We start from the raw sequence: 26,770 nt of genomic DNA, 5'->3' as shown, positions 1-26,770 counted from the left end.
AATGATGAAGCCCAAAGCAAACAAGTGCATTTTGGCTCTCCATATTGCATTTAAAACAAAACCTGAGGGAATCCACAATCTAACGGTTGACAAGTCACTCTGACTCAGGAATTCTACTTGATCAATGTCAATGTCTTCCAATGTAGGTATATCTTTAAAGAATTTCATAATACTAGTTCCGTAAAGGTCATAGGTGGTGTATGGGGCTGCTCGACATTTCATTATTAAGGTGTGAGACTTTGATTGCGTTTTGTTTTTGTTTAAGCGAGTGGCCTGTCTGTTGTCAGGTGTAAGGGGAAGAGTGGAAGTTGTTCTGTTGACCACACCTTGTCGCATAGACGCCATCTCTGCCGGGATTACATGTTGTTGAAAAGTAGCAGTATCTGTTCATATATATTGCTTTTGTTGCTTCTGAGTATTTTCCTGTCAGTGTTCGAGAAGTGAAGGTTCATTTGCAGGCATAACGAGGGGTTCAATTTGTTTATTGCTGGAGAGCAACGCGTTATGTTCCTTAAGTTGTGTGGCTAAGTAAAGATCAACAGCCTTCCTAATCTCAGCATACCGCTGTTCAATAGACAAGGAATCTCCTCCAGGGAGGGAATGTTCTTTATCATTCTTTTTCGTCTTTGGGGGTTGCTGACACGTAGGAGTCGTGGTCTCATTAGCTTCAGGTTGTGATGTCAAGGCAGAAATGAGATCATCCAATGGAGGATGCGTGAGAGAGTGGTTTTCATTCTGCATGGTTCTCTTTTTTGTCTTTAAGTAATTTTTTGTATTTTCTAACGACAGCTGAACTGGCATTTGTGATTTGTTTCTAGGATGCAGTAATAGCTCATATGAAGTGTTTTGAGGTTGAGTTTATAGTAGATCGCACTGTCTTCATGTTTTTGGTCTTCTTTTGCTGTTTCACTATTAGCAGCTTTTTAGAACTGTCCTTTGAAGCATTTTTTCGTGTGTTTTCAGAGTCAAAGATGTCAAAGGGTCGAGGAGCCTCTGTGGTGGTAGTCGAGGCAGATTCATCTTCACCAGTATCTATGTGTTCGTTGATGTTGATTACAGATGAATTTAGCGATTTATCATCAATGGATGGTATGACTCGCTGAAAGGCTGGAAGAGCACATAGCACAGGGGCAATCTGCGCAGTTGATGCAGGGCCAGCGGACAAGCTGGTGGGGGGAACTTGGTTCAATTGTCTCACTGAAGTTTTGTTCAATAATCTATTGCATAATTCATCATTGATCCACTCAGAAATCTGTTGGATTTGTATGGATTGTTGTGTAATTTTCGCGTCTAGCGATTTAAATAATCGGGTTAGACTGAATATGGTCATGTTCATGGCTGAGAGGGTGATCTCTAACATTGTATTTGGACTTGGTTCGTTGTTGTGCTCAGGTAGAAAAACTGGTCGACGTGGCGCTGGAGCAACAAAGGATATAGAGATGGCAGATGATTCACGTGAGCGATGATTGAATAAAATTGGGGGGTTGAGACAAGTTTTGCATGATATTCAAATCCTGTAAACTGGCATATATTGAAATATCAGAAGGGAGAACGTCATCACGACCTTCGTCGATATCCGGACTATTTGTAGTTTTTGGAGTGCATGATGATGTAGGGCTCTGACTGGTTGATGAAATGGGATGACCTGAAGAGGTTCGAGTAGGAGCCTTTATTGCGGTTCAGCAGGTAAGTTTGCTAACGCAATGTAATTTTTAGGTTTATGATTGCTGTTACATGCGTTAGCTCCATAGCTGACGCCTTTGGGTGAATAGGAGTAACCTGCTGTAATTAGCAAATCAGACCCGGTAAGATTTTCGTTACTAGGTGGGGGAGGCAAGAGAAGGGGCTCAAAATTGAGTATTACTGTCATTGGAGTCACTTGCGAAAAGTCAGCCGGCAGCGAGACTTTATTAAAAGTGCGTGGAAGCTTTTTTAGACACTCGCCGAAGCGAGTGGGCACTCGCACGAGCAATAGTTTTAGAAGCAGCAGTTGCGAGTGGCATATCCGATTTCAACGTATATAAAGTAATGGGCATGTAAAGCGTTATATGACAGTCATGACAGAGAATGCAATGAACAGACCTTTTGGGGTTGAAATAGGAGGCCAGGTCACAGAGGGTCTGGGGTACTGCTTGCCGCGTGGCTAAGCAGCAAAGCGGTACTTCTCTGTACTTCCTCCTGGTGCATGTGCGCAGGTGCATGTGGGTTTCGGAAGTTATAGAGAACGTCAGGAGGTGGGCGGGACCAGCCAATTAAACACAGAATATCCAATAATAGCAGATCTAAATAAGTAAAAAATAAAACAAAATATGGTTGATAGTGTCCATATAATAGTGGAGAAACTACGATGATTAGCAGATCGTACCAAGCACTAGTAGGAATGTTCAAGGAGTAGAGTATCGCGGCAAAGCAGTACTTCGCGGTACTTCCTCCTGGTGCGTGCCTGCATTTGTATTGTGGGGTATATTTTGCCCAAAAAGAAGGAAACTGCATTTGTCCATGTTGGGCCTAAAAATTGCATGGTATTGAAAACTTGCCAAGATGAATGCCAAACTGAAACGGCAGTATTTCATTTGCATCTGCCATATATCCTAAGGCTGTTTCAAATAAAGAGAAATCCACTTACTGATTGGGCCTTGCATGTGATTGATAAAGCCAAGAAAAATTAAAAGCTTATTCTACATGGAAAGCCTGGGATTTGCAAACACAGAAACTGTGATCACGGAAGTGGGTGCATTTTGCAGCTGAAATAATAAACACATGGAGTTAAAATTTCCCTTGCCAAAATAAACCTATCATGAGGAGAACATGAACAAGTGGCAACAAGATGCAATTATATTAAAAATAAACACAAGACCTCATGTGCCCAAGGGAATGTAACCTTTACAAATATAAGTGCCTGTTTCTAGAGGCATGACTTTAAGTATCTGTTTCCTGAGAAGGGCTCAGTTTCTATTCAGAACACTCAAACAGCGACCAGGAAGGAATGTTATTGGGGTCTGTTCTCTGAGATATGCAACAAGATGACCATTAGCCTTGGGAGAAGAAAGGCTGATGATTTTACAGAGTAGAAATGAAACTGAACTGTGAAATGAAAGTCAGGCTCTGCATATATGTTTGAAGATTCCCATTAGTTTAAATGGACAACCGTAGTTTGTTAATTTTCTCAAGAAACATTGGTCGCACGAAAATGGTTAAAGTATCACTATAGAGCTGCTGGCCAGGCCTATTTATTAGAGTAACCCTTACCAGAATTCAACCTTGGGGACAAGATTTACAACCTAAAATGTGTTCTTAACTCCCCAGAAAATGTCACAAAGCAGAGATTCAGAGAGGTGAAAACTTAATAACTTGGATATCTGGGTAGAAAATGACATATTCACAATTTATAATTTTTGTATAAACCACGACAAATCACTGTTTGAACATGCAACCTTGAGCAAACACGGGAATCGTTTCATCAAGTGTGGCATGATTAGGGGAATCTAAATATGTATATATTGTTTTGTTTTTGTAAGATACAAACGTTTGCCATGTATTGACTTTTGAGGTGAAAAACTGAAACGTGTAAAATTAAAACTCCAGTGGGTGGATTCATCCCTCTCACCATTCAACCATATTTCTCTGTGAGCCTATCCACAGAGAGGGCTTGAGCTTTGGGGGTGAAGAGGACAGTGACAGTAAGGTTCCAATTAAAATGAGGGCTAATAAGCTAGCACCTCCTCATTTACATGTTTAAGTGGTGTGCTTTTGTGGTTAAAACGTGGATGCACAAGCCAGAGAGCAGGAGAGCTGCCTAAAAATCATCTGGGTGAAACTATTGAAAAAATGCTGCAGACTTCGCATTGCCTGGGAGACAGCAATTGGGAAAGACTATAGAGGCTGGGATCTTTGCAAGGAGAGCAAAATAGAGGGATGAATGCTGGTGGCTATCCATTACTGAAGTGCCTGACCAGACTCCTATGCTTCCTCAAGAGAGGGACTGAAACACTGATATCTTTCCTCACACCAAACCCAGAGATCCAATGTAAGTAGTTTGTCCAACAGAACCAAGTGTGGGAATTTGTTTGATTTAATGCATTTCCCTTAGTTAATGGGTGGGGGCGTGGAAATGGACCCTTAGTATACTTTGATACATAATAATTCAGTTACCCCCATAAATCCAAAGGAAATTAACAAACTCACTCCTGGTGTGAACACAAACTAGAGTCTGTTAATGTAATCTGGTGTAACTATTTTCCTTGTCAACCCCAGAATTCCCTAAAAGTAAGAGGTGCCCTTGACTAAAAACAAAGTTCCTAACTGTCACCATTCCTCAGACCTGGCCTTTAAGCAGAGGGGTGCTGAATATAACTGAATGTCTGGGTTTTTGATGCTGGGTAGAGAAGTGTTTTGCTAAATGAAACAAAGTGTCTTTCCTAATTGAAAAATATGCACTCTCTCCTAAGAGTGAGAAAGTGACCCTGGTAGAAGAGAGATGTTGTATTGTTTCAGTGTGAAGAAGGAAAATGTTCCATGTGTGATAAATGTTATTTTTTTCAATGTTGGATGTGCTTTCACGTTGTTAGTTTTGACATGTGCGCAGGGAGATTATAAGTAAAGTGCACTGCGTGGGAGAAACTATTTTACACAAATGAATAATGCTGCTGTGATTTAAATCCAACTTCATAAAAGGATTACCAAGTTCAGGATTTTGTAATGTTCCATGTTATGTTTAATTCTGACCTGACATTCAGTGGTCTTTGTGGGACAGCAGGGTTCAACTGTTTATTTGGCCTGTGTGCCATGTACATATGACCCAAAAGTGTAGTCCCAAAAAGTGAGTTTTGTTTTGAAGTTTTGTTTTGTGCAACAGAGAAGGTGGCGTGTGTAATCATTTGGTGCCATTATTCATTGGACATATTATTCAATAAATAAATATATTCTGTCTGTACCCCGGCCTGGTTCTTGGCTTATTGGTGGCAGAGGGGGATTGATTGATTGAGGTTTTTTAACGCGCACATAACTAACTGAATCGTATCAACCGCAGATGAAAAAGTGAAACGGGAGATGATACTGTCACCAATAGTGTATCATCAGCAAACCTCTAATCCTTAATGTATTCTTGGAGTTATTTAAACAGATACGTTTTTATTTATTTTTTCAAAATGATACCAGTGAGTCCGATTTCCTTAACTCTAGTGGGAGGCTATTCTACAGTTTAGGTCTGAATACTGAGAATCTACAATCACCTCTGGAAACACATCGCATTGGGGGGACGGACACCAGATACGTGTCCTCTGACCTTAAGGGCTGTGTCAATTGATATTGCTTTAGTTTATCCATCAGATACCTAGGCCCTAGGGGGTTCATGCATTTAAACATTATGCAGCCAATTTTAAACTTAATTCGATCCTCCACTGCCACCAGTGAATGGACCCTCATAGGCCAGATATTGGGGTAGATTTCTTTGCCCCAAATACGTATCTAATCACTGCATTCTGTGCTTTTTTGTAATCAATGGATTTGTTTGATAGAAGCCCCAGGTAGTAGACCATTACAATAGTCCAGTTTCAGAAATAATAGGGCTCCTACCACTGTTGCATGATCTCTCTGGGGCACACAAGGAAGGACTTGTTGGAGAAGCCGTAGATTATAAAAAAAACTGCCTGTACTTTGGCTGTGACCTGGCATTCGCAACCCAGGTCACTTTGTCATATGCACCCCAGGTTCTTTACCCTGGATACGTATTTCAGTACTGAAGCTAGAAAGGGATCTATGTGGCTCTATATGAGTCATAGGCAGGGCTAGACTGATACAGACAAATGATATATAAGTGTAGTATCTAAATATATTGTTGCAGTATGGCAGAGAGGAGTGGTGGAACACAACTTGTGTTTCCCCTGCTCCCTTCCTCTCTGCCTTACGAATGCTACCAGCGTTTGCCCCAGAATGGATTTTAATGCCGGCACAAATGTTGTGGATACCTATGCGGACTGCAGGCTTTATGCACCAGCAACACGCAGGTGGACCCTATTGGGATTTCTTGTAAATGCTGCCTGCCATGTTTACATGGCAGGCAGTGTTTGCTCAATTTGCACAGCAAAGTGCAAAGAGCAGGGCAAAAGGCAGTGTACACACTTGTATGCTGACTCTTTCCCTGCACTGTTGCACTCCGCCTTGCAAATGACCGAAATTCGGCAGCAGAGGCCCACCTACCTGTATTTCTACACGTAGCGGGTCGCTGCCACCGAATTACCTGGATCAATACAATGAGCTCCCATGTCTTAAATATAGGGGTATACCTACTTTTGGCAATGGCCAATTATGTAGAATTAGAAATCCACTGTAATCTTCATTACATTTTACTCCCATTATCTTGGGATGATAACCTTCGACAGAGGGCAAAGGGTTGGCATATATTGATTTCCCACATTCGTGGCTGGGATGATGTCCAAAGCACCTTTTGCTAGTCAACTTTCCCCTCTGCTTGTGACCCAGTACATACCACTTGTTGTCTGCAAATTTGTATCTGTGATCATCAGCTGGTACAATATCCATCAGCAGGATGTACTTTGTTTTGGGATTGAGTCCAGTGACCTTCACCTTGTAACTTGGAAACATGCGCCTAGAAATAAAAGAGAGTGGGTGAGAACATACAAGGGAGAGATGAGTGGATTAGAGACAAAGATTATACCAAATTGTATAATAACGTAGAATTTATTTTAAAAAACATACTCGCTCAAGTCATAAATCAAGCAGTATTGCATTGGAATTTGTGATGCAATGCCACAGCACTGCTAATTACAGTGGCACTTTTTTTCACCACACTGCTTCTCCAGCATTGGCTCTTTCATGGATTCACTTGCTCTTGAATATTCCCTGTTGTCAGGCTGGGAACCTTCTGTCACATTAAAGCAGTTTACCTTTACATTTTAAATCTGCTTGTCACTTTAGTGCTTTATTATACTCCTTTTGGGTCATACTGCCCACAGCCAATTAGACAAGTCCCCTTAGCTCCACCCCTGCTGGCCATCTTCATATTTGTTTTACCACACCTTAAGTGTTGTGAGTCTCTCTTCTACAACTTCAATGACTTTTTGTCTATTTTTGCAATCTGTTCCATCTAATATTCAAGTTTGGTGCTAGATTGCTTCTCGCGCACAACAGTGAAGTTTTGGCCCATTCCATTGCCTCTGGAGTTCCATTCTTCCATCTGAGGCATACAGGAGTCCGTGGAGATGATACAACTAGGAAGAACAGCCTATTCAAAGCCTGTTAGACATGTAACCTGAAGAACATTTACATCAAAGATCTTCAAGAACAGTATCTTTATTGTCTTTACACGTAACACAACTTGGCAAGCTGTACCATCTGTCAGTCGCTCTCATCCAAAACCCACAAGAACCGCCACCACAGGTTAGTGGCCTGGTTGGATGAAGGTGCCGGCTTCTGACTCGGCTTCGGTCTGTAGTTATGCCTCCACCAGGCACAGCAGGCCCCTAGCGCGCACTACATCTTCCAAGAGGTCGAGGTCCCAAGAAGAATCTACCGGGGGAAGAAGGCTAAGAAGGGACATGAGTCCCACGCCTGGGCTTCTCTCTCGTTGACAGTTTTGTTGACATCTCCATCTACGACTATGGTCACCTCATTGACCACATGGGCCCTGCTTAGTCTCGAACCACTCTTCAGAAAGGTGGCACTCATTCACGACTACAGTTCCTGCATTGACAGCATCATTGACAACGACCCTGTTAACGACTCAGTCACTGTAAATCCTTGGCAACGATGACGTTGTCTTTGGCAGCGACTCCGTCAGTAACCTTGTCGATGACTAAGATAACTAAGCCCACGATGAAAACCCCTACTTCTGCCCTGCCAACCACTTCGTCAACGACCACGTTTTCAATAGTAACTTCATTATCATCTGCGCCATCTCCAAGCACGTCTGCATTGTCGACGGCTCCTGTTCACAAGTCCATTGGTCTCCACGGTCCCACAGAGAGTTGCTATGGACAATGCATCCTCATGATCTTATCTTCCAAGGCATACTCATGCCCAGCCTCTGTTTACTTTGGCTCCTTATACACAGCCTATGGTCCCATGTCCGTCCATGGCCCCTCCTGAGCAGATAATTCAACAGAGTGTGGATTTGTAAGTTGTGTCCTCTGAAGCAGAAGAGGAAGTGCAAAAGGTGACTCCTGTTGCCAGCATGCCTCCCCCAGCTCCACTAAAGCAAAGTCTTCCTCTACCACAGGAACTTGTTCATCATTCTTCAGTGACACCTACCCCGACAGGCACCCCTTCCGGCTCCAAAAATGTGTCAATGGATACATAATCCACATTGCAAACACTTGTTTTAGAGCTCCAGCAATGGCTTCCTGCTCCACAGTTGCCTTCTCCTGCACAACCTTGTGGGTTCCCTGTAGGGGAAGGCCTGGCTCCTCCTTCACTTTTCAGGCCTCTTCCAGAGGCCCCACTTTTATCACCAGTCACCCTCACAGATACGGACACAGACGCTGATGATTATCAGATAGATGGTTCTCCTGGCACACATTCTACAGATGCGTTTGAACATCTGGTGCCAGGTGACGGTGAGACAGCAGACCTATTGGCAAGAGACTTGCCTCTGGATGAGATTGGCTCCTTCCATGCCCTAATGTCACGAGTGGCAACGCTTTTTATCTTCTACCTGAAGAACAGAACAAGGAGGGATTCCTTTACCAACAGTAGGAATCTGCCAGAAAATCAATGGTGGCCTTTCCAGTAATGGAGGATATTTGGAAGGACGACCTCTTAGCGATGAGGAACCCATTTTCAGCACCCCACCAAAAAGGATTGCTTTGAAAAGAAATATAAAGTCCCAGAGTCCACACCCAAGTGCCTGTGCACACAACCTTGCCCGGACTCAGTTATTTCTGCAGCTGCCTGTAGTCATTCCGCCAATTCTTCCTCTCCCTGTATGCTGCCTCCTGTCAAGGAGGGCAGACAGCCAAATGCCTTTGGCAAGAGAGTCATCACTACAGCCGCGACAACTATCAAGGCGACTAACTCGCTGGCAATTCTGTCCCGCTATAACTATAAATGTTAGTTCAAACTAGGACCAATACTTGATTTTCTGCCTGCTGACAAGTAGAAGCGCTTACACTGCTACATGAGGGGGAAGCGGTGTCGGATCACGCCATCTCAGTAGCCATGGACAAAGCACACGCCACCAAGGGTGGTTGAAAGCCACACATTTTCGGCCTTGACAAGACTCTACAAGCTATCAAAGCCAACACTGAAATGGCTCGTTCACTTGGCGCTCTACAACAACACCACCAGTAATTTTGCTTGGGTAAAGCAAGGTTTTCAAGGACTTTGAGAGACTACAGGTCCTCTTACCATCCACAAACATCCGGCACCAGCACCCCCTAAGAGAGTCATAAGGGACAGTCTCGGCCCCGTAGAGGAAACCAGCGATGATACAGAGCCTCTTTTAGAAGTTGATCCCGAAGCAAGCATGACAAGGGCACCACCACAGCTCCTACTTCAACACCCCAATAGGGTGGCGGCTTGCCAACTTTGTTGCACACTGGAAGAACATCACTGACAAATGGGTGCTGTCCATTATTCAACACGGTCATATGTCCCTCCATCCCTCCATCCCAAAGGTGGAAAAACACCATGTCTTGCTTCTACAAGAGATATGATCCCTCCTATATAAGGGGGCAATCAAAGTCATACCACCGCACCTCCAGGGCTCCGGAGTCTACTCCAGATACTTTCTGGTAAGGAAAAACTCAGTAGGATGAAGAACTTTTCTAGACCTCAGGAAGTTAAACAAATTCCTCAAGTCTCAGAAGTTATGCATGGTAACGCTGCAATACACCCTGGACCAACTGAAAGAAGGGGATTTCCTCACCTCTCTAGACCTAACGGATGCTTACTTTCACAGCTCTGTTCATAGGTGGCACAGAAGTTTCCTCTGATTTCAGGTCCAGGGCACTACCAATTCAAAGCCCTGCCCTTCGAGTTGAAGTTAGCCCCGAGAGTATTCACAAAGTGCCTGTCACCAGTGGCAGCGCACCTCCATCGTTCAGGCATCCACGTTTACCCAGACCTGGATGACTGGTTGGTGCGTGCTCCATTGTTACCACTAGAGACGCAACACAGTGAAGATACCATGCATTGTCTGACGTGGGTTTTCTGTGAACTTTGCAAAGTCATCCCTACTTTCTGCTCAGAATTCACTATTCTTGAGCTCATATCTTGATAGTGTCGACTGTGTCACCATGCCTTCGGAGGAAAGGTTGAAGACTTTACTAAACAAGGTCCAACAGCTATTGGGTCAGCCAATCACATCAATCTGCTCCCTCGTGTCCCTCCTAGGAATGATGTCCTCTTGCATCCCACTGATCTCTCACTGCAGACTCCAAATAATACTGCTTCAAAAGTTCCTGAACGTCCAGTGGCGACAAATAACTGTCCTGGGAAGACAGGCTTCTCCTCCAATCATCCTTCCGCAACACTCTTCAATGGTGGAGTCATCGTCTTGTGGAGGAGGAGCTAAATACCTCTGCAGGAAGTACCGCCCCTCTGCTACCTGTATGTTGGGAACCAGAAGTTGTGCCAAGTTCAATATCAGTAACTGTGACTCTGCCACAGAGAGTTTTCGAGACAAAGTAATCATTAAGAAAACCCGATCTGATGTACCACTGGGGAACTGTTAAATTGTGTCGGGCTCCTGGTTACGACCCTGTTCTCACCAGGTAGGTTAACATTCAGTAAGACAAAATGAACAGAGTCAAATAAACCTAAAGCACGTACTCCTGTCTTAGATAAAACTATTTCCACAGTGTTTGCTGGTTATTCAACAGTTTTACTGTACATCACAGCAGGATGCTCAACGCTTGTACACACAAAATCAACAAAAGATACAATTGGTGCAAATCCAAAGTCATTGTCTTGGATCCTTTGATTAAATGAAAAGTACATACCCTGGGAACCTGGGAGGATCGCATGGGTAACATATTTCAAAACAAACAGTACATAGTGCTTAAATGCAACACAAATTAAACCCGTGTTCAGTGGACACTGAGACTCAAAGTCATATAGTCAACACGGCTGTGTTTCGGCCTTAAGGAGCTGAATTTGAAGCTGTTCTTGTATGGGCCTTCATCAGGACGAGATAAGTAATGGTAGGAGCTTCCTGCGGGCTCGTGATGTGTTACTACCAGGGTAAGTGGTGGCAGACCGCCTGCACTATTTCAATAGATCCTTGACTTGCGTAAAGTGCTTATCCAGTGCAAACCAATCCAATCTACTACGAATAAACCGGATCCAAATGAAGTATCGGATAATGGCATGTGGGATACAATAAATCCATGAAATTAAATGAGGTGCGTCCTCAGGATCACATCTAACGCAAGGTGGTAGAGCGCGACTGCAAAGCGCTGGAGCCTCCGGCCAATTGTGAAAAAAGTTTGTGGAACTGACAATCTCCTGGAGGAAGTCCCCGAAGGAATATGAAAATAAGAAAAAAAGAGGCTTGTGACATCACAAGAAGTGAGCATGACGCACTGAGAAGAATGATCGAAGAAGAAGATGCATGGACCTAATAAAATCTGATGACAATGTAAAGAATCGAGTGAACTTTAATATGCAGATTGAAGATTGAACGTGTGAAGAGCACTGCAGAAAATGCAAGCTGTTTTATAACTGTACAGATGCTGTAATGCAAGTAGATTAAGTAATCATAAGGCTGGCTATACGTAGTGAAATAGACTTCAGGCGGTGGCGCCACTTAATACATATTCTGGACATTCAATGTCACAACTTTAGTAAGCTTAAACCCATGGAGAAAGAAGGATGGATAGCTATGCGTGTGTCGCAGCAAGAAATTAGCTGGAGCTCGAAGCAAGACAATGAAGGCTGTCTGGCCTGGTGTCAAAGGCTGAAGCAGCCAAAACTGGTTATCAGTCTTTGAAGAACAGTGAATGTGAGAAGCCGACGCATCCCTTGTCAAGTTGCAAAGAGAGACCCTCATGAGCGCCAGGTTTATTAATTCACGACAATTAAATGCTATATAATGAACCAATTCACAGACTATTATCATTTGAGCAAGGATGGAAATAGGAGCTTGGGTACAGAGACCAGAACTGCGATAAGAAGTGCCCATACTACCTTTTATTCCCAGGAGCAAGAAGCAACTACAAGGCTGAGTTCAAAGACAATTTGAATAGCAGAAGGCATGAACGATGAGAGATATGGGGCTAATTGGGTGGGAAGTGATGGTCAAGTCCACCCACTGACACCTGGGGTGCCAGCTTACGTGCTGGCAGTGAGTCGAATGTTCTAGATGGGTATGAGCATGGCATCCAATTGTAGAAGGCCGTGTAACGAAGGGCCTTATAGTTTGGGAGCCAATGATGTACTGTGTATCTAATAACTGTCAAAGATGACTTGCACTAGGGGTGGGCATAAGTTGTCCACCTGACTGCAGAGACCCAATTACAATCCTACCCAGCATAGAAAGTATACTTAGATGTTCCCCTTATGCCAGCCACAATCGCACCTAGGTTTTTCTTGTTTGCCACATAGTATGGCAACGCGAGTGATGAAGTTTTGCTATATAAGAATGCTTTTTTATGAAATATGTTGATCTAGCTGTGGGACATCCGTTGATGTCCGTTGTAACTCCCGGTTTTAGACAATTGAATATAAAAAATGCTGACGGGACATTTTGCCAACTTCCTGAGTCAGTCTTATTATTTGGTGTAAGAGTTATTTTGCATCCCACCCATCGTACGATGTGTTACCTCAATTAAGAGGACCATAAGGGTTCAGTCTCAACCTCACTCAAGGAGCTCCCCTTTCACCTTCCAGCAGATCAAGTGACAGTGACCATGGATGCCTCCCTGGAGGCTTGGGGAGCCCAACCCACACAGGAGAATTCCACGCTAGAGGGCTGTGGTTGCCCGAAGCAAAACCCTACACATCAATGTCTTAGATTTCAGTGCAGGAAATCTTTCAGATGCACAGACCACAGATGCAGACCACAGCTGCAGGACAAGGAGGTTTTCATCTTCATGCACAACACCTCCACCATGTTCTATATCTGCAAGCAAGTGGGGACCCACTCTCCAGTTTTATCTGCAGAGGCGCAAGCACAACATATTTCTGATTCTCTTCCATCTGCTGGGATTCCACAATACGATTGCGGATTCCCTCAGCATGGAACTCAGGTCATGCTACAAATGGGAACTTCGCCCGAGCCAGATTCTCCGTCTCCTCCCCTAGTGGGGAGGTCCAGAGAGCGACCTGTTTGCTACAGCAACAACAGGAAATGAGACATGTTTGCGAGTCGGTTTCACCAAGAGTGGAGCTTGGGGGACACATTCACATTCCAATGGGAGGAATTGTTCCTGTACGCATTCCACCTGATCCCTCTGCTACCTCAAGTTCTCAATACACTCAGAGCTGTTGCATTTTGATCCTGGTTGGCCCAGCCTGCCCATGGTAAATTTGGTACTCAGAACTGCCCCATCTATCGGCATCTCCATTTATCAGATTGCCTCCTCTTACTGACCTACTATGCAGAGACGGCGGGTCAGTACTTTACCACGACACATTATCCCTCAACTTGACCTTAATGTTACCTGTATTTGCTACTTGGCCAGGTTGTCAAAGTACATCTCCACACGTTCACAGTGACCCCCAAAACCATGGGTTGTCCTGGTTTGTTGACTAGGGAACAGTTTAGATGTTGTAAAGTTCCAAGGAGATTTCCTAGTTTCTGATAGAGGGCACATGGAAAAGAAATAAGGCTATGAGAATATAATTAAAAGAGCATATTATGGAATGAAGTGTACTAATTGGGAATAAATGCTGACGGGGGCCCAAAACTCACATTCCCATTGCACATTTTCAAAGCCCACTTTTTTTCTTTTTTAAACATATTTTTATTAAGTTTCAGTGCGATGAATCAAGATCATTACATTAAAAAAAAAACTTCAACTAGAACATGTTAATAACTCCCCTCCCCCCCAGACAGAGCAAGTCTCTATCCGTGCATGCATGTCTTCTCTAGGGAGTTTTTTCCACTTTCACATAATAAGTCTAATATCCTTATTGTATGCGGACACCATTGTTCTTTATAATCCATTTGTAGAAAGTCCAGTACTACTCCCCAATTGTTTCTGAATTTCCCATGATCCCCTTGGATGTTGTAGGTTAATAGTTCCATCGTCAGATGTGTCCAGACCCTTTGCGTCCAATCTACTACCTGTGGGGGGGATTTCTGTTTCCAGTTGTGTGCAATTTCCAACCAAGCTCCTATCAAGAGGCCCATAAAGTTTCTCTTCTGAGAGATGCTTAGCGTTTTATCCCTGGGATCCCAAAAGCCCCCTAGCCATATTTCCTCTCCCAGGTGTTCTGTCCCCGGGAACATTCCATGCATTTGAGTTTTGACCTCTCCCCAGTATGGCCTAATCTTTGGGCATGCCCACCAAATATGTCGCCAGTCCCCCTTTCCTCCACATTCCCTCCAGCATTTATTTGGGGAGTTAGCAAACATCGAGTTCAGTCTCTCCGGGGTATAGTGCCATTGCACCATGATCTTCACCCACATTTCTCTTGTTTGAATGGCTCTTGTCAATTTTGACATCAGGCACCATATGTATTCCCACCGTTCCTTGGGGAGTGCGTAGCCCAGGTTTTTCTCCCACTTCCTCATCTATTGCCATGTGGTTGGTTCCTTTTGGGCATTTATAAATTTGTATGTGTTGGAGACAAATTTGCTGGCACCAGTGTGTGTCATTATATAAGTCTCAAAGGGGGTCAACTCCCTAAACATAGCTTCTTTCATGCGTGGGGTGCTCAACCAGTGGTGTAGCTGCTCGTATTTATATCGGTCTTTTGTTGTTAAGTACAATAGTGCTTTGCAGTTCTCGGATGACCTTATATGTTGGCCTTGTTGCATATCTCCCACCATCTTGCACCCCGCTTCTTCCCATTTGCGGAAAGTTCCTTTTTCCGTTCCCTGGGGGAATTCTGGATTACCAAACAGAGGCATGAACGGGGCGGGATCTTTAGTCAGGGTTTCATTTTTCATAGCGGAGTCCCACACCCCCAGAGTTGTCTTCAATATCTTGCTAATGTTTGTGTTATCATGTCAGAATCATTTATTGATCCATAACAGATGTTTGGTAGATGTTGTTGCCACCGCTCTATCCTGTGTCTCCCAAATGTTCTCCCCCTGTTCCGGGATCCATTCCCTCAGTACCCAAAGCTGGGCCGCTTCGTAGTATTTCTTGAAGTGTGGCTTAGCGCATCCTCCCTCCCTTCTATGTGCTGTCAGGACCGCATTTGAGATTCTAGGGGCTTTGTTCTGCCAGATGTATTTTGAGACCGCTTTCCTAAGTGCCTTGAAGAAAGCCTTAGGGGGCTTATCGGGAGGGCCTGAAACAAGTACATTAGTTTGGGGAGTATTGTCATTTTCACTGCATTAATTCTACCCCACCATGAGATCACTAACGGATTCCATTTTAGCAGATCATTTCTGACCCTCTCTAGAATTTGCGGGTAGTTGTGGGCGTAAAGTTCATCTATTTGCTCGGTGAGAGTGATTCCCAAGTATATGATGCCAGTGGTCGCTATTTTTAATTGGTAATCTGTTGTCTTTGCTCTGATTTTTTCTCTATTCCCTGCCAGGACCAGCATCTCCGATTTCTGCCTATTTATTTTTAACCCTGATATCTCTCCAAATCTTTCTATGATTTCCATTAAGTATGGGGGGGATTTCTCTGGGTCTCCTAAAGCCACTAGCATGTCATCAGCATATGCCACTGCTTTGTGATCCTGCCCCGCCATCTCTATATCTGTGACCTCTGTTAGTTCCCTGATTTTTGCCAAGAGTGGTTCCAAGTATATAGCGTATAGAAGGGGGGAGAACGGGCACCCTTGCTTCGTCCCTCTTTCTAGGTAAACCTTATCCGATAACCCACCATTTACCGCTATCCTTATGCACAGGGAGTTGTAATTGGCCTTAACCATATCTATGTAGCCCTTGCCCATTCCCATTTACTGTAGTACCTGGAATAGGTACGACCATTCTACTCTATCAAACGCTTTCTTTGCGTCGAAGGCTACTAATGCATCTGGGGTTTGTTTAATGCCCATCTTTTCGACCAAGTGTATGACCCTTCGAATGTTGTCGTGAATCTGGCGATTTGGAATAAAACCTGATTGGGCTTGGTGGATTATCCTTGGAGGAATTGGGGCCGGTCTTGTTGCTAATATTTTAGTGTACAGTTTTGCGTCCAGATTAATTAAGGCTATAGGGCGTTAAGCAGTGGGGAGTTGTCCATCTTTCCGCCTGTTGTGAAACACTAACACTTTTGCCTCATTCATTGTTTGGGTTACTGTTCCCTTTTCACCAAATGTGTTATACAGGGATGTAAGTATCGGGGCGAGGATGTCTTTATATGTTTTATAAAATATGGCGGTATACCCGTCCAGTCCCGCGCCTTTATTTTTCGGAAGGGACTGAATTGCTGCATATACTTCTTCTACGGTGATGTCCATTTCTAAGGCTTGTTTATCTTGTTCTGTCAGTATTGGGAGCTGGACCCCGGCTAGAAAGGCTTCTTGGAGTTCCTTTTTCGGGTGGTCTGTGGAGTACAATTTTTGGTAAAATCTTCCAAGTATCTGACCTATCTCTGCGGTCTGAGTTTTAAGTTGGCCTGATTCGTCTTTTAGGGCTCTTATTGTCTGTGTCTGCTGTCTACCTTTCAGCTGTTTATCTAGCAGTTTGTCGGCTTTGTTCGCCTTCACATAATACCAATGTTTTGTATATAATAGTGCCTTTTCTGCTTTTTTCGTTCTCAGTGTTTCCAACTGCCCCTGGACATGTCTTAACGTTCGCATACATTTTCTGGTAGGCGTCTGAATCAATTCCGCTTATATCGCCTCTATTTTCCCCTCTAATTCCTTTTCCCATTGGCGTTGCGTTTTCTCTTTCTGTGCTTTGAGTGCTATTATTTGTCCTCTTGTAACCACCTTTAGGGCATCCCATAGTGTGTCCCTGTTAGTACCGGGGAGGTCGTTGTTAGCTAAGAATTCTAAAATGTGTTCTTATAACATCTGGCTCATTACCGGATCCCTAAGAATATCCTCCGGGAGGCACCAGTTCCATAGACGGTGGTAGTGGTTTGTCCAATTTATATCTACCAAAAGGGGGGCATGGTCCGAAAGAGTGATTGGTTCAATCTCTATCTGTTTTATTTTACCCGGAGCCCCACTGAGACCCATATATAATCTATTCTCGAGGCCGTGTTATGTACGTGTGAGTAGTATGTGTAGCTTTTCTGTTGAGGATTGCCATTGCGCCAGGCATCTGCTAGCCCTATGTGTGTGAATTTCTGCTTTAGATTTTTGGACGGGACGCCTTGGTCTTGTTGTCTGGGTCCAGATCTATCTAAGGATGGATCCCACGCCAAATTGAAGTCCCCCCCACCCACAATATAATGTCTCCTGTGGCATGCTGTTGTATTTGTCCAGGATATCTCTCAGGAAGCCGTCCTGCCCTGAGTTGGGAGCGTATACAGTGGCCAGTGTTAGGGGCCTACCCTCTATTGTTAGTGTCACAATTAGGGATCTCTCCTGTTTGTCTCTCCAGGTGGACTCTATCTGCACATGTAAGGAGTCTTTGATCGCTAAAAGCACTCCTGCTTTTTTATCTTGCGCATTTGCCTGATGGATTTGGTTGAATCCCTTTAAGCATAGCTTCTGCTTGTCTTTATCTCTAATATGAGTCTCCTGCAGCATTACGATATTGAATGCCCCCTGCCTGATGGAGTGTTCAACTTTTTTACGCTTGACGGGGTAGTTTAGGCCCCTAACATTTTGTGTCAAGATCTTTATCCCCATCGCTTCTTATAGACTAGATGGCTTCGCTTAGGTTCCTTCCTCCCTTTAGTAGTTTCAGAGTTATGCTCGGTCGTCCCCCAACCCCACCTCCCCTTCCCCTCCCCAAGTGTTGCGCATTCCCCAACTGGCGCATATCCCTCCTCCCTCCCCAAACTGGCCTGAGGATGGCATGATTCTCTAATATCGCTCAGGCGTGCCGCTGTGTGCTTCACGCCCTCGAACACTCTCAGGGATAACTTCGAAGGGGCTCCTAAACCCTTCCACATGACTTTAGTGACATCCGGGTCTTTACCCCCCCCTTCCCGGCACCTGTTACTTGGACTCTCGAGGTTCTGTTGGCGCTGTCTAGTCTCCTTGTGTACTGCTTCGTCTAGCTGACTCCTGCTTTCCCTGCAGGCCGCTGGTCTTTGTTTCTTTTTGCTTGGACGCCTCCCCTTCCTATTTATCGTTTTCCATTCTCCCTGACCCTTTCTCGTGAAGGGGGCTGTGCCGCTTGCTTGCGGGGAGTCTTCATCTTGATTCTGTAAGTTTAACAGTGTCAGACCTTCTTCTCTGGTGGTTATTTGTCTTTGCGATCCCTCCCAAGTGAATAGTAGACCAAATTGGAATGTCCACTTGTATCTAATTTGGCGCGAGGTGAGTTCTTTTTTTATTTTGGCCATGTCTCTTCTTTTCTGGAGCGTAGTCAATGCTATATCCTGGTACAATTGTGCTTCCTCCCCATTCGTTCGGATATGGCCCATAGCTCTGGCCTTTCTTAGGATCTGTTCCTTTTGTGTGTATCTTGTGAGGGCCACCAGCATGTCTCTCGGGCGGTCGCCTTGGACCATCGGTCTCCTCGGGCCCACCCTGTGTATGCGATCAATCGGCACTTCTTCCTCCACCAGATCGAGGATGTCTTTGAATACTTGTTGCACTGCCATTTTGAGGTCTTTATCCTCCACCGTTTCTGGCATATTTTTAATCCTGATATTTGACCTCTGTGATCTATTTTCCAAGTCTTCGTACTGAATCTCCAGGTTGTGCGTTAGGCGGACCAGATGTTCCTGTGTTTCTGCTACTTGTTGCGTCTCTTCCTCCATATTCTGTACAGTTTTCTCCAGAGTATCTGCTCTTTCTCCTAATCCTGCCACTTCTGTTTTTAGTTCCAGCAGCACTGATTTAAATTCCTTCTTCATAGCATCCAGATGCGAGTTCATTGATTCCATGAATTGCGACTGAAACTCCCCGAACCACGTTTTTAGGTCTTGCTTTGGGGCCATCTCTTCGTGGGGAGTATCTTTTCCCGTGCCTCCTTTTAGATCTTTGTGTGCTTTTGTTTTGTCTGGGGTCCCTTTATCTCCGCCCCAGAGGTGAACCAAGCTCTGGTCTTGCTTCTGAAGTTGGGTCGGAGGGTTTGTCTGACTTTGCTTCCCTCTAGACCTTGACATCTGGCTTTAAGCAGTGCGCGCCCTGTTTGATGCTTGCCGATTAGTGCTTTGTCTCGGGCCTCTACGGACCCTTTTCGAATGCTTTTCGTCCTAAGCGCTGGGTGTACCTCTCTCTCCGGGTCCTCTGCGGTTTGCCCCGAGACACGCGGAGCCTGCGAGATTGTGTGGGACCCTCTCTTGCCCCTGCCCCACCTCTGGATGGGGGCCCCTTCTGATAGTGGCTGTGTCTTCCAACGCTGTTGAGGTGATCCCCCGGCCCTTCTCAGTGTGCAGGCTGTGTCTCCCTGCCTGCCGCTCGAACCGGGTGATTCCAATGCCCTGACTCCTAATGCGGTGAAGGGATGTTGATCGGGGTAAGGGCGGTCCGGGTCTATCGAGATCTCGGGTTCTATCGAAATCGCGAGCCCGGTCACCGGTATTTCCTGTTGTACCTGCGTGTCCCTTGCCCCTTCCCCTCGTGTGCCACGCTTAGACAACTGTCACTGAGGGGGCGCACAGGCCTGCCACCGGGCACGAGCCTTATGTGCTCCCGAGTACCCTGTGTCCACTCCACGGTCCAGGGGGCCCCTCTCGCCTCTCCGCTCACTCCTCTCAGGATCGGGCGGGGCTCAACTTCATTTCCGGGTCCATTTCTGTCCAAGTGCCCGCGTTCGAATATGCTCGGCCGCGGCGCGTTCAGCCTTCACGCCGCGGGAACGCCTGAGGAGTTTCCCTGGTGCGGGGCACGTCGGAGGAGCGTCCCTTTCCTCTGAATTCCACTGCACTGGATCCGCCTCCCCACGAGAGTTACTGATCGCCCGGCACGAGTGGGGAGGGACTATTCTCTTCTCTGGGTCGTTTCTTGGCCCCTCTGGTGTTTTATGGAATTGGCGGGAAGATCTCCCGCGCAGCGCTGTGTCCGCTTTCTGTCCCTGCGTTGGGGATGCCGCTCTTCCTCTGTCCAAATTGGGAGCACCGGCGACTGGTGCATGGGCTCGTCTCCCGGTTTAGTGCATTCGAGAGTTCCGCCTTGTCTAGCTGTTACTGTGGCGTGGGAGGGGAGACGGAGCTCAGCTCAAACGCGTCCTCCCTCCACGGCGGCCATCTTGAAGTCAAAGGCCACTTTTTACTCACTTCTACAGAAAGAACTACTAGACAGATTTGCACAAAATTTTCGAAAGACCCTTGCTTCTGCTCTCTTTATCAATCATTTGCTATACTGGTGAAAATGGATCCTGTGTATTTTTAAATTGACTGAAAGTGGGCAAAATCCTCTTACAGATATCTTGGATCACTGACCCTTTTTATGGACCCTCATGGTTGTCTTGGGGTCCTCATGCCAATTTTACCCACGGACTTGGGCCGATTTTAGTATCGGGCCAACAGATTGACTAATCAAAAGATAGCCATTGTGTTTGGTTTGTGGAAAATGTTCCAATCTCCCGCCATGTTAGCATGTGGGATTCTGCTGCTAAATTGGGCTTTTCTTTAGATTTTGGGGTATGTTGTACTAATGTACAAAACAGGTCACATGGGCATGGGTAATCTATCCGCTATTTGTAGAGATGATGGCCCAGATTTCCAAGTGCTTTCTGATTTTGAAATCATTAAGTCCAACCTTATCCCATATGTCACTGCACCCCTGTCAGCGGTCAGAAGATGGACCGTGGTAAAATCTGGCTGGTACGAGAGAGAGTGTTCTGTTGCCAAAGAAAAGATTGCATCTTGTGTTAAATCCAGTATCGGGGTGGATAAGGTCAATTTGCGCATCCTGAGAGCGGACTACAAGAAGTTAATCATGCTCAAAAAGAGGGAGTTTGCTAGCAAATAATTGCTTGCTCTGCACAACGCCCTCGAACAAGGGGACAATAATCTTTTTGGGAAAATGGTGGCACATAAAGATTTAAAGAGGGACCAAGCACTGCAATGTTGCATCTCGGCAGATGAATAGATATCCCATATCTATGAACTTTAGTCCCACGGGGAAGAGGAATTGGATTGGAATAACATGGTGTCAGATAACTGTGACACAAGGATGCATCTTTGTTTGAGTATGTCTTGAGTATGACTTTAGGTGCAGCCTTAAGATCAATAAAAAGTGGTAACGCTGTGGGTCCCGATTTAGTTCCCATTGATTTATACAAGGATGAGGAGGTTGTGTGGGCCCTAATTCTTTGCAAAGTGTTCAACGCATTTCTTGTATCAGGCTCAATTCCGTCCACATGGTGCCAAGTAGAAATAATCCTATTATATAAAAAAGGGGGAAGGGAGCTGCTGTGTAAATATTGCCCTATCTCACCCTTAGATGGGGCTTGACAAATTGTTGCTAAGGCTGTTCTTGGCCATTTTCATGGTTGCACTGTCAGTAATCCTATAATAAGCACACACGCAGAGGGACGGAGGATCAATGTTTCTTACTCTTACTTTTGATTCAGAAATATACAGCCTTATTTAAAATGAAGCTGTATGTTGCTTTCCTAGACCTAAAAACAGCCTTTGACGCAGTCTCAAGAGTCACCCTATGGAGAAGTCTCTCAGCTCGTAATGCATTCTCAGAGTTAATCTCGATTATATTTTCATTATAATCTCAAAATCAAGCCAAGGTCCTCTTCAGCTTAGGGGGCAAGCAAACAAGAGCATTCGATGTATGTAGGAATGTCAGACAGGGCTGCATCCTGGCATCCCTTCTTTTTAATATCTCTGTCCAAGAGATTGATTGATGGAGTGCCAGGACAGTCCAAAAATAGGCATTTTTTTATGCTTGATAATGCAGTGATTTTGTTAACATCTCGTTCATGTCTTAAAAAGGCTCTCTTAATTGTTACACTCAAATGCAGAGAATTATACCATAAGGTGAACATTGAAAAATCTAAAATCATGATTTTAAGCCCCGTCTGTCCAAACATGGATCAGTGTTCTTCAGAGTAAACAATGTACCACTTGAATATGTTAAACATTTTGACTATTTTGGAATTAGGTTTCATGAGTCTGGGAGTTGGGCATTGCAGGTATAAAAATATTTTATCAATATGGAAAAAAATAATGGGGCTATCAATTCGTTTTTTATATAAGACATGGCAGTGGAGCTATTTCACTGGTACTGGATTTATTTTAAAAACAGTCAGCTTGGGCTGCTTTTTACGGTTCAGAAGTGTGGGGCTACACCGATCTTGCAAAACTACATTAATGTTAACGTACATTTCTAAAGAATTTGCTATTGCTACCACAATGTGCCCTTTCATCTCTAATCTATCTCGAACTTAATACTCTTCCTGTGGGCACGCTGGCGAAATACAACTCTGTTAGATATTGGCTAAGACTCTGGAGCCAGGAAGGGTTAGAACCATATCGTGAAGCCTTGAGTCATTTTTTGAGCCTGGATGGAGGTAGAAAGTCCAAGTGGATTAATCATGTAAAAAATTGCTTAACCGATCCTGATTTAAGAAACCTATGGGAAAGCCCAACAACCTGTTCAGCAGTAGGAAAAAAGATTGTTAAGACTACTGGTAGCAGCCTGTCATGGAATGAATTAATAACTGATGGGCTGAAAATAAAATCAGGTTTTGAATACATACCGAACATAGTCTGTCTGAAGGTGTTGATATATATATATTGATTTGATGAAAGATCTCTATATTTCTGTTTTTTGATTTTACCAGTTGCAAGTGCCACATATCTATGGAAGGACCAAGGTTCAGCTATGTGCCCAATGTGTGAATCTGCTATTGAAAATGAATTGCATTTTATGTTAACTTGCCAAAAAACATCTTTTAGACGAAGATACCTGAAACCAGTTTTAATCTCAGCTGGTGTTCGCCAGGTGAGAGAGGTGTTATTGTATTTAAGACAGCCCCAAAGCGCATGTGTTGTATTTGCTACAGCATGTTATATTCACAGAACTTGGTTGCAAAGGGCAAGATTGTTAAAAAAGCGTTCAGGCTGATACCCATGAATAATTGGCTCGGATGGTGGGCCTATCCCTTAAGGTTGCAAGTAAAGCTCTTCATGCTGTTGGACTTTAGAAACCAAATTCTGTGAACAATGATTTAGGAAACTAGACTCACCTGTTAAGGCTGTGAGCAGAGCTCTCCTTGCAGTTGGGCTTTGAATGTGAAATATTAGTACCCTACACTGGTTATGCTAATTTACAATGACATTTGACTCCCAGCAAAAAATAAAGGGTCATTGGATTCATTCATGTTTGACAGAGTTATGGTTAGTCTACGAATAATTACTGTCGAATTTTGGGAGGTGTGTTGCCTCGCGCGTGTGTGTGTGTGTGTGTGTGTGTGTGTGTGTGTGTGTGTGTGTGTGTGTGTGTGTGTGTGTGTGTGTGTGTGTGTGTGTGTGTGTGTGAGAATATTTTGCAAACAGTAATTCCTCGTCACCTTTAAAGTGTTATTTACTAACAAAGGTTCCATGATCATTACGATGGTACCATACTGCCCCTTCTTCAACTTTGCAGCCCTACAATACAGGATAAAAATGCTGTATGACATAAGGGCAAACGCACAAACAGATCTTGCAGGTCTGCCCTCATTTCATGCATGATTTGTATGCTCTTCCTATACCTCAGATCATTGCCATCGATATGCAGCGCAGGCACGTGTAATACTCCTCCCGTCTATGAATTGCTGCTGTGCGGAAACTGCATTACAGTTTCCAATTTGGCACCTGAGTTCCCATACCACAAACTTTCTACTTTTTCATTCCAGTGCGTGTCCAATTCAATTTTACAAATGGAGAATTTCAGCCAATACCATAGGGGCCCAATTCATGGAAAAGTGTGCATTTCTCCCACAATTGCTGCGTGCCGCGAATTACAGTGCGCCCCGCATATTAATGTAATTTACTGCGCAAAGTAACCATATTCGCAAGTTGCACCCTGAAAGCACCTGTCACGGCCCCACACAAAGCATAACCAACCAGAGCAGCTACATTTGTGTGCTCACCCTGGTGCGAATACACGCACACTTGAAACAGTGCGTGGTCTCCCCCGCAAGTAGGGCTGCATCTGGGGGACCCTGCGCAGGGTCCCCCTTAACTATTGCTGGCACCCCGACAACATGCGTATGACACTTCGTAACTCAGGTATAACTCGGAATATCTGCGTGTGAACCCCCTTTAAACCGGCCAAGTACCCCAATATGCCACATATGTACACCCCTAAGTCCGATCGGAACCCTGTCTGCGTGCACAGAGCCCTAAATCCGACATTAGAACTCACCTCTGCACTGCAAATCCTATGTGCAAGTGTCCTTATGCCTGCCTTCGGGTGGCGGAGAGATTGAGGGATTTGCGTGGGCATTTGGCAAGCGAGAGGTTGCGCTGTCACATCCATGAATACGCTTTGCTGTGCGAATTTGTGGGTGTGCTATGGACTGTCTGCGGCCCATCCCTCGTAAGGCCCACTTTTTCCTTGTTCTTCCTCATTTTCCGAGTTCTACCCCCTACTCCGCCCTCTGCGCAGGCATCGCCCATGCTCTCCGTGGAGTTTCGTGCAAGGCACTCGGCCGCTCGCAGAGATGTGCCGAGCCTGCGCGAACTCCACGCAAGTCCAAGGAATATTCCGTGCATTCGATTCCATAAATCGACCAACGGGATTTCACACGTAGTTTGGGTGCAAGTACCCTATTTTCCACGCAAATATTTCCATGAATCGAATCTCCTACAGTCCACAGCGTACTAGGGTCCGCTTTAACGTAAAAAGAAGGCACAGTGTGTAAATGAAAGACAAACACAAGAAGTGTACATATACAAAACAGTGCAGTAAATAGTGAATTTTCAAAATCACAAAGCACATTATAAAGGTCTTTGCATTCACAACAGACAACAGCAACACAAAGCATACATAAGTGATCCCCTTGACACAGTCCTTGAGCTCATGTAGCAGCACATCTGCTGAACATGTACAGAAAAACAAACGTATCTCAGTAGAAACAGATCCTACCCTCAAAACCGTGGGACCATGTTGTGTGTTACATCTTGCTAACTTTATTTATAGAGCGATGAAGAACCATATGCATTAGAGTAGTAGTGATAAAATGTATTCAGTTTTCTCCATTTACAAAATAATGAATACATAATCAGCAGCTGTGCTGTCTTGAAATCCAACAATAAAACCATTATAACAACATGATACACATGGGATAAACCCTGCCAATTATCTCCAAATAGAGAGCATACCAGATTTAAGACCGGACAACCTACCATATAAAACATTAATAAGACAATAAAACCAAGCTAAAACTAACATCAAAATCCTATTGTGCTTTTAGCACTGAGCTCGAGATTTCAGTGCTGCAGTAACATACTCAGATAAATTATAAATAAATGTCAGGTCATCGTAGTTAAGAAGCGCATTGCTTCTTTTCATGTTTTTAATTTGATATGCTTAAAACAAGTTAAAAGCCACATCTTTCAAGCTGTAGTGTGGGAAAAACAAGAAAAAGTTTCTCAATTCATCAACGTGGCCCAACCCACAGGTACATTTAGGGGAATCCGACATCCACATCTGTATCTTCGTCTGACTGGAGATCTTATTTGGTGAAAGTGTCCAACAGCCAATGGAGAGAGAATCCCATAGCTCTGCATATGTGGACAGAGAGTGCATATTTTGCATATTTATCTCCCTAGCCATATTGCTCATCCCGTCTTTAATAGCTGATTTATGCTTAACCAGTGGGCCGTGATTTGAGACAACCCCTCTATGTGCCAGCCAAAATCTATTGGCAGTATTATACCCCTTCTATTTTTCGCTGCATGGAGAGGATTTCATTTCTAAGAACCACTCTTTCACATTGTGGTTAACTGGGAGGCCCAGAAGTATTTCCAAGAAGTTATTTAAGTATCTCACATGCACCATAGACTCCATGCGCAACAGCCCCAACTCGGTCCTAAAGTCGCTACCTGGAGTTCCAGGAGTTCCCGGTTGAAGCCCTGTTGCCATGCGTATACATTCTGGACCACCTCCAATTGTTTGCAATTATGATTTCCCCAGACTTCAGTGCTGTAGAGTATCATAGAAGAATCCATGACCTTATAAACCTCCAGGCATTTATCCAATCTGTGAGCTTCATACAAGTAGTAAAATTGGAGAAGCCCCTTAAGTCTAAGTGAAGCTCTCCCCGCTAACTGCTTTATATCCTAGCCCAGGATCAGTTTCTATAGAAGAGAAGCCTGAGGTACAAATAAGAGTCAACCTTAGATGGTGCCTTGTTCAAAGACTACCTTGTTGGTTTACGTAGCTTGACAAAGACTACTATTTTAGTCTTGAATTTATTAAGTTTAAAGCTATGTTTCTGCAAGTAATGTTTTGCATATCAGACCCCCCATTGGAGCCATTTAGGATTAGATCTATGATAACCGCGTCATCTGAATATAGGAGTGCACTATATCGAGTTGTATTCAACATTAGTGGATACATGTTTCCTTTAACATTAAAAGGATCAAATTCTTACATAAATAAAATG

General features: G+C 44.4%; 1 protein-coding gene across 4 annotated transcripts in view; it reads right to left on the bottom strand.

Annotated features, from left to right (window-relative positions):
* TBX5 (T-box transcription factor 5) overlaps positions 1–26,770 on the bottom strand; it is a 409,300-nt gene that overhangs the window by 316,578 nt on the left and 65,952 nt on the right. For all 4 annotated transcript variants that reach the window (XM_069619223.1, XM_069619221.1, XM_069619222.1 and 1 more), the window contains one exon: positions 6,488–6,607. In XM_069619223.1, coding sequence (XP_069475324.1) covers positions 6,488–6,607 — 120 coding nt within the window. The remainder of the gene's footprint in view (positions 1–6,487; positions 6,608–26,770) is intronic.

The sequence above is a fragment of the Ambystoma mexicanum genome, chromosome 10 (assembly GCF_040938575.1).
Source record: "Ambystoma mexicanum isolate Mex_15411 chromosome 10, UKY_AmexF1_1, whole genome shotgun sequence".
NCBI lineage: Eukaryota > Metazoa > Chordata > Amphibia > Caudata > Ambystomatidae > Ambystoma > Ambystoma mexicanum.
The sequence above is the reverse complement of the archived record's forward strand: the minus strand, read 5'-3'. Positions and strand labels throughout refer to the sequence as shown.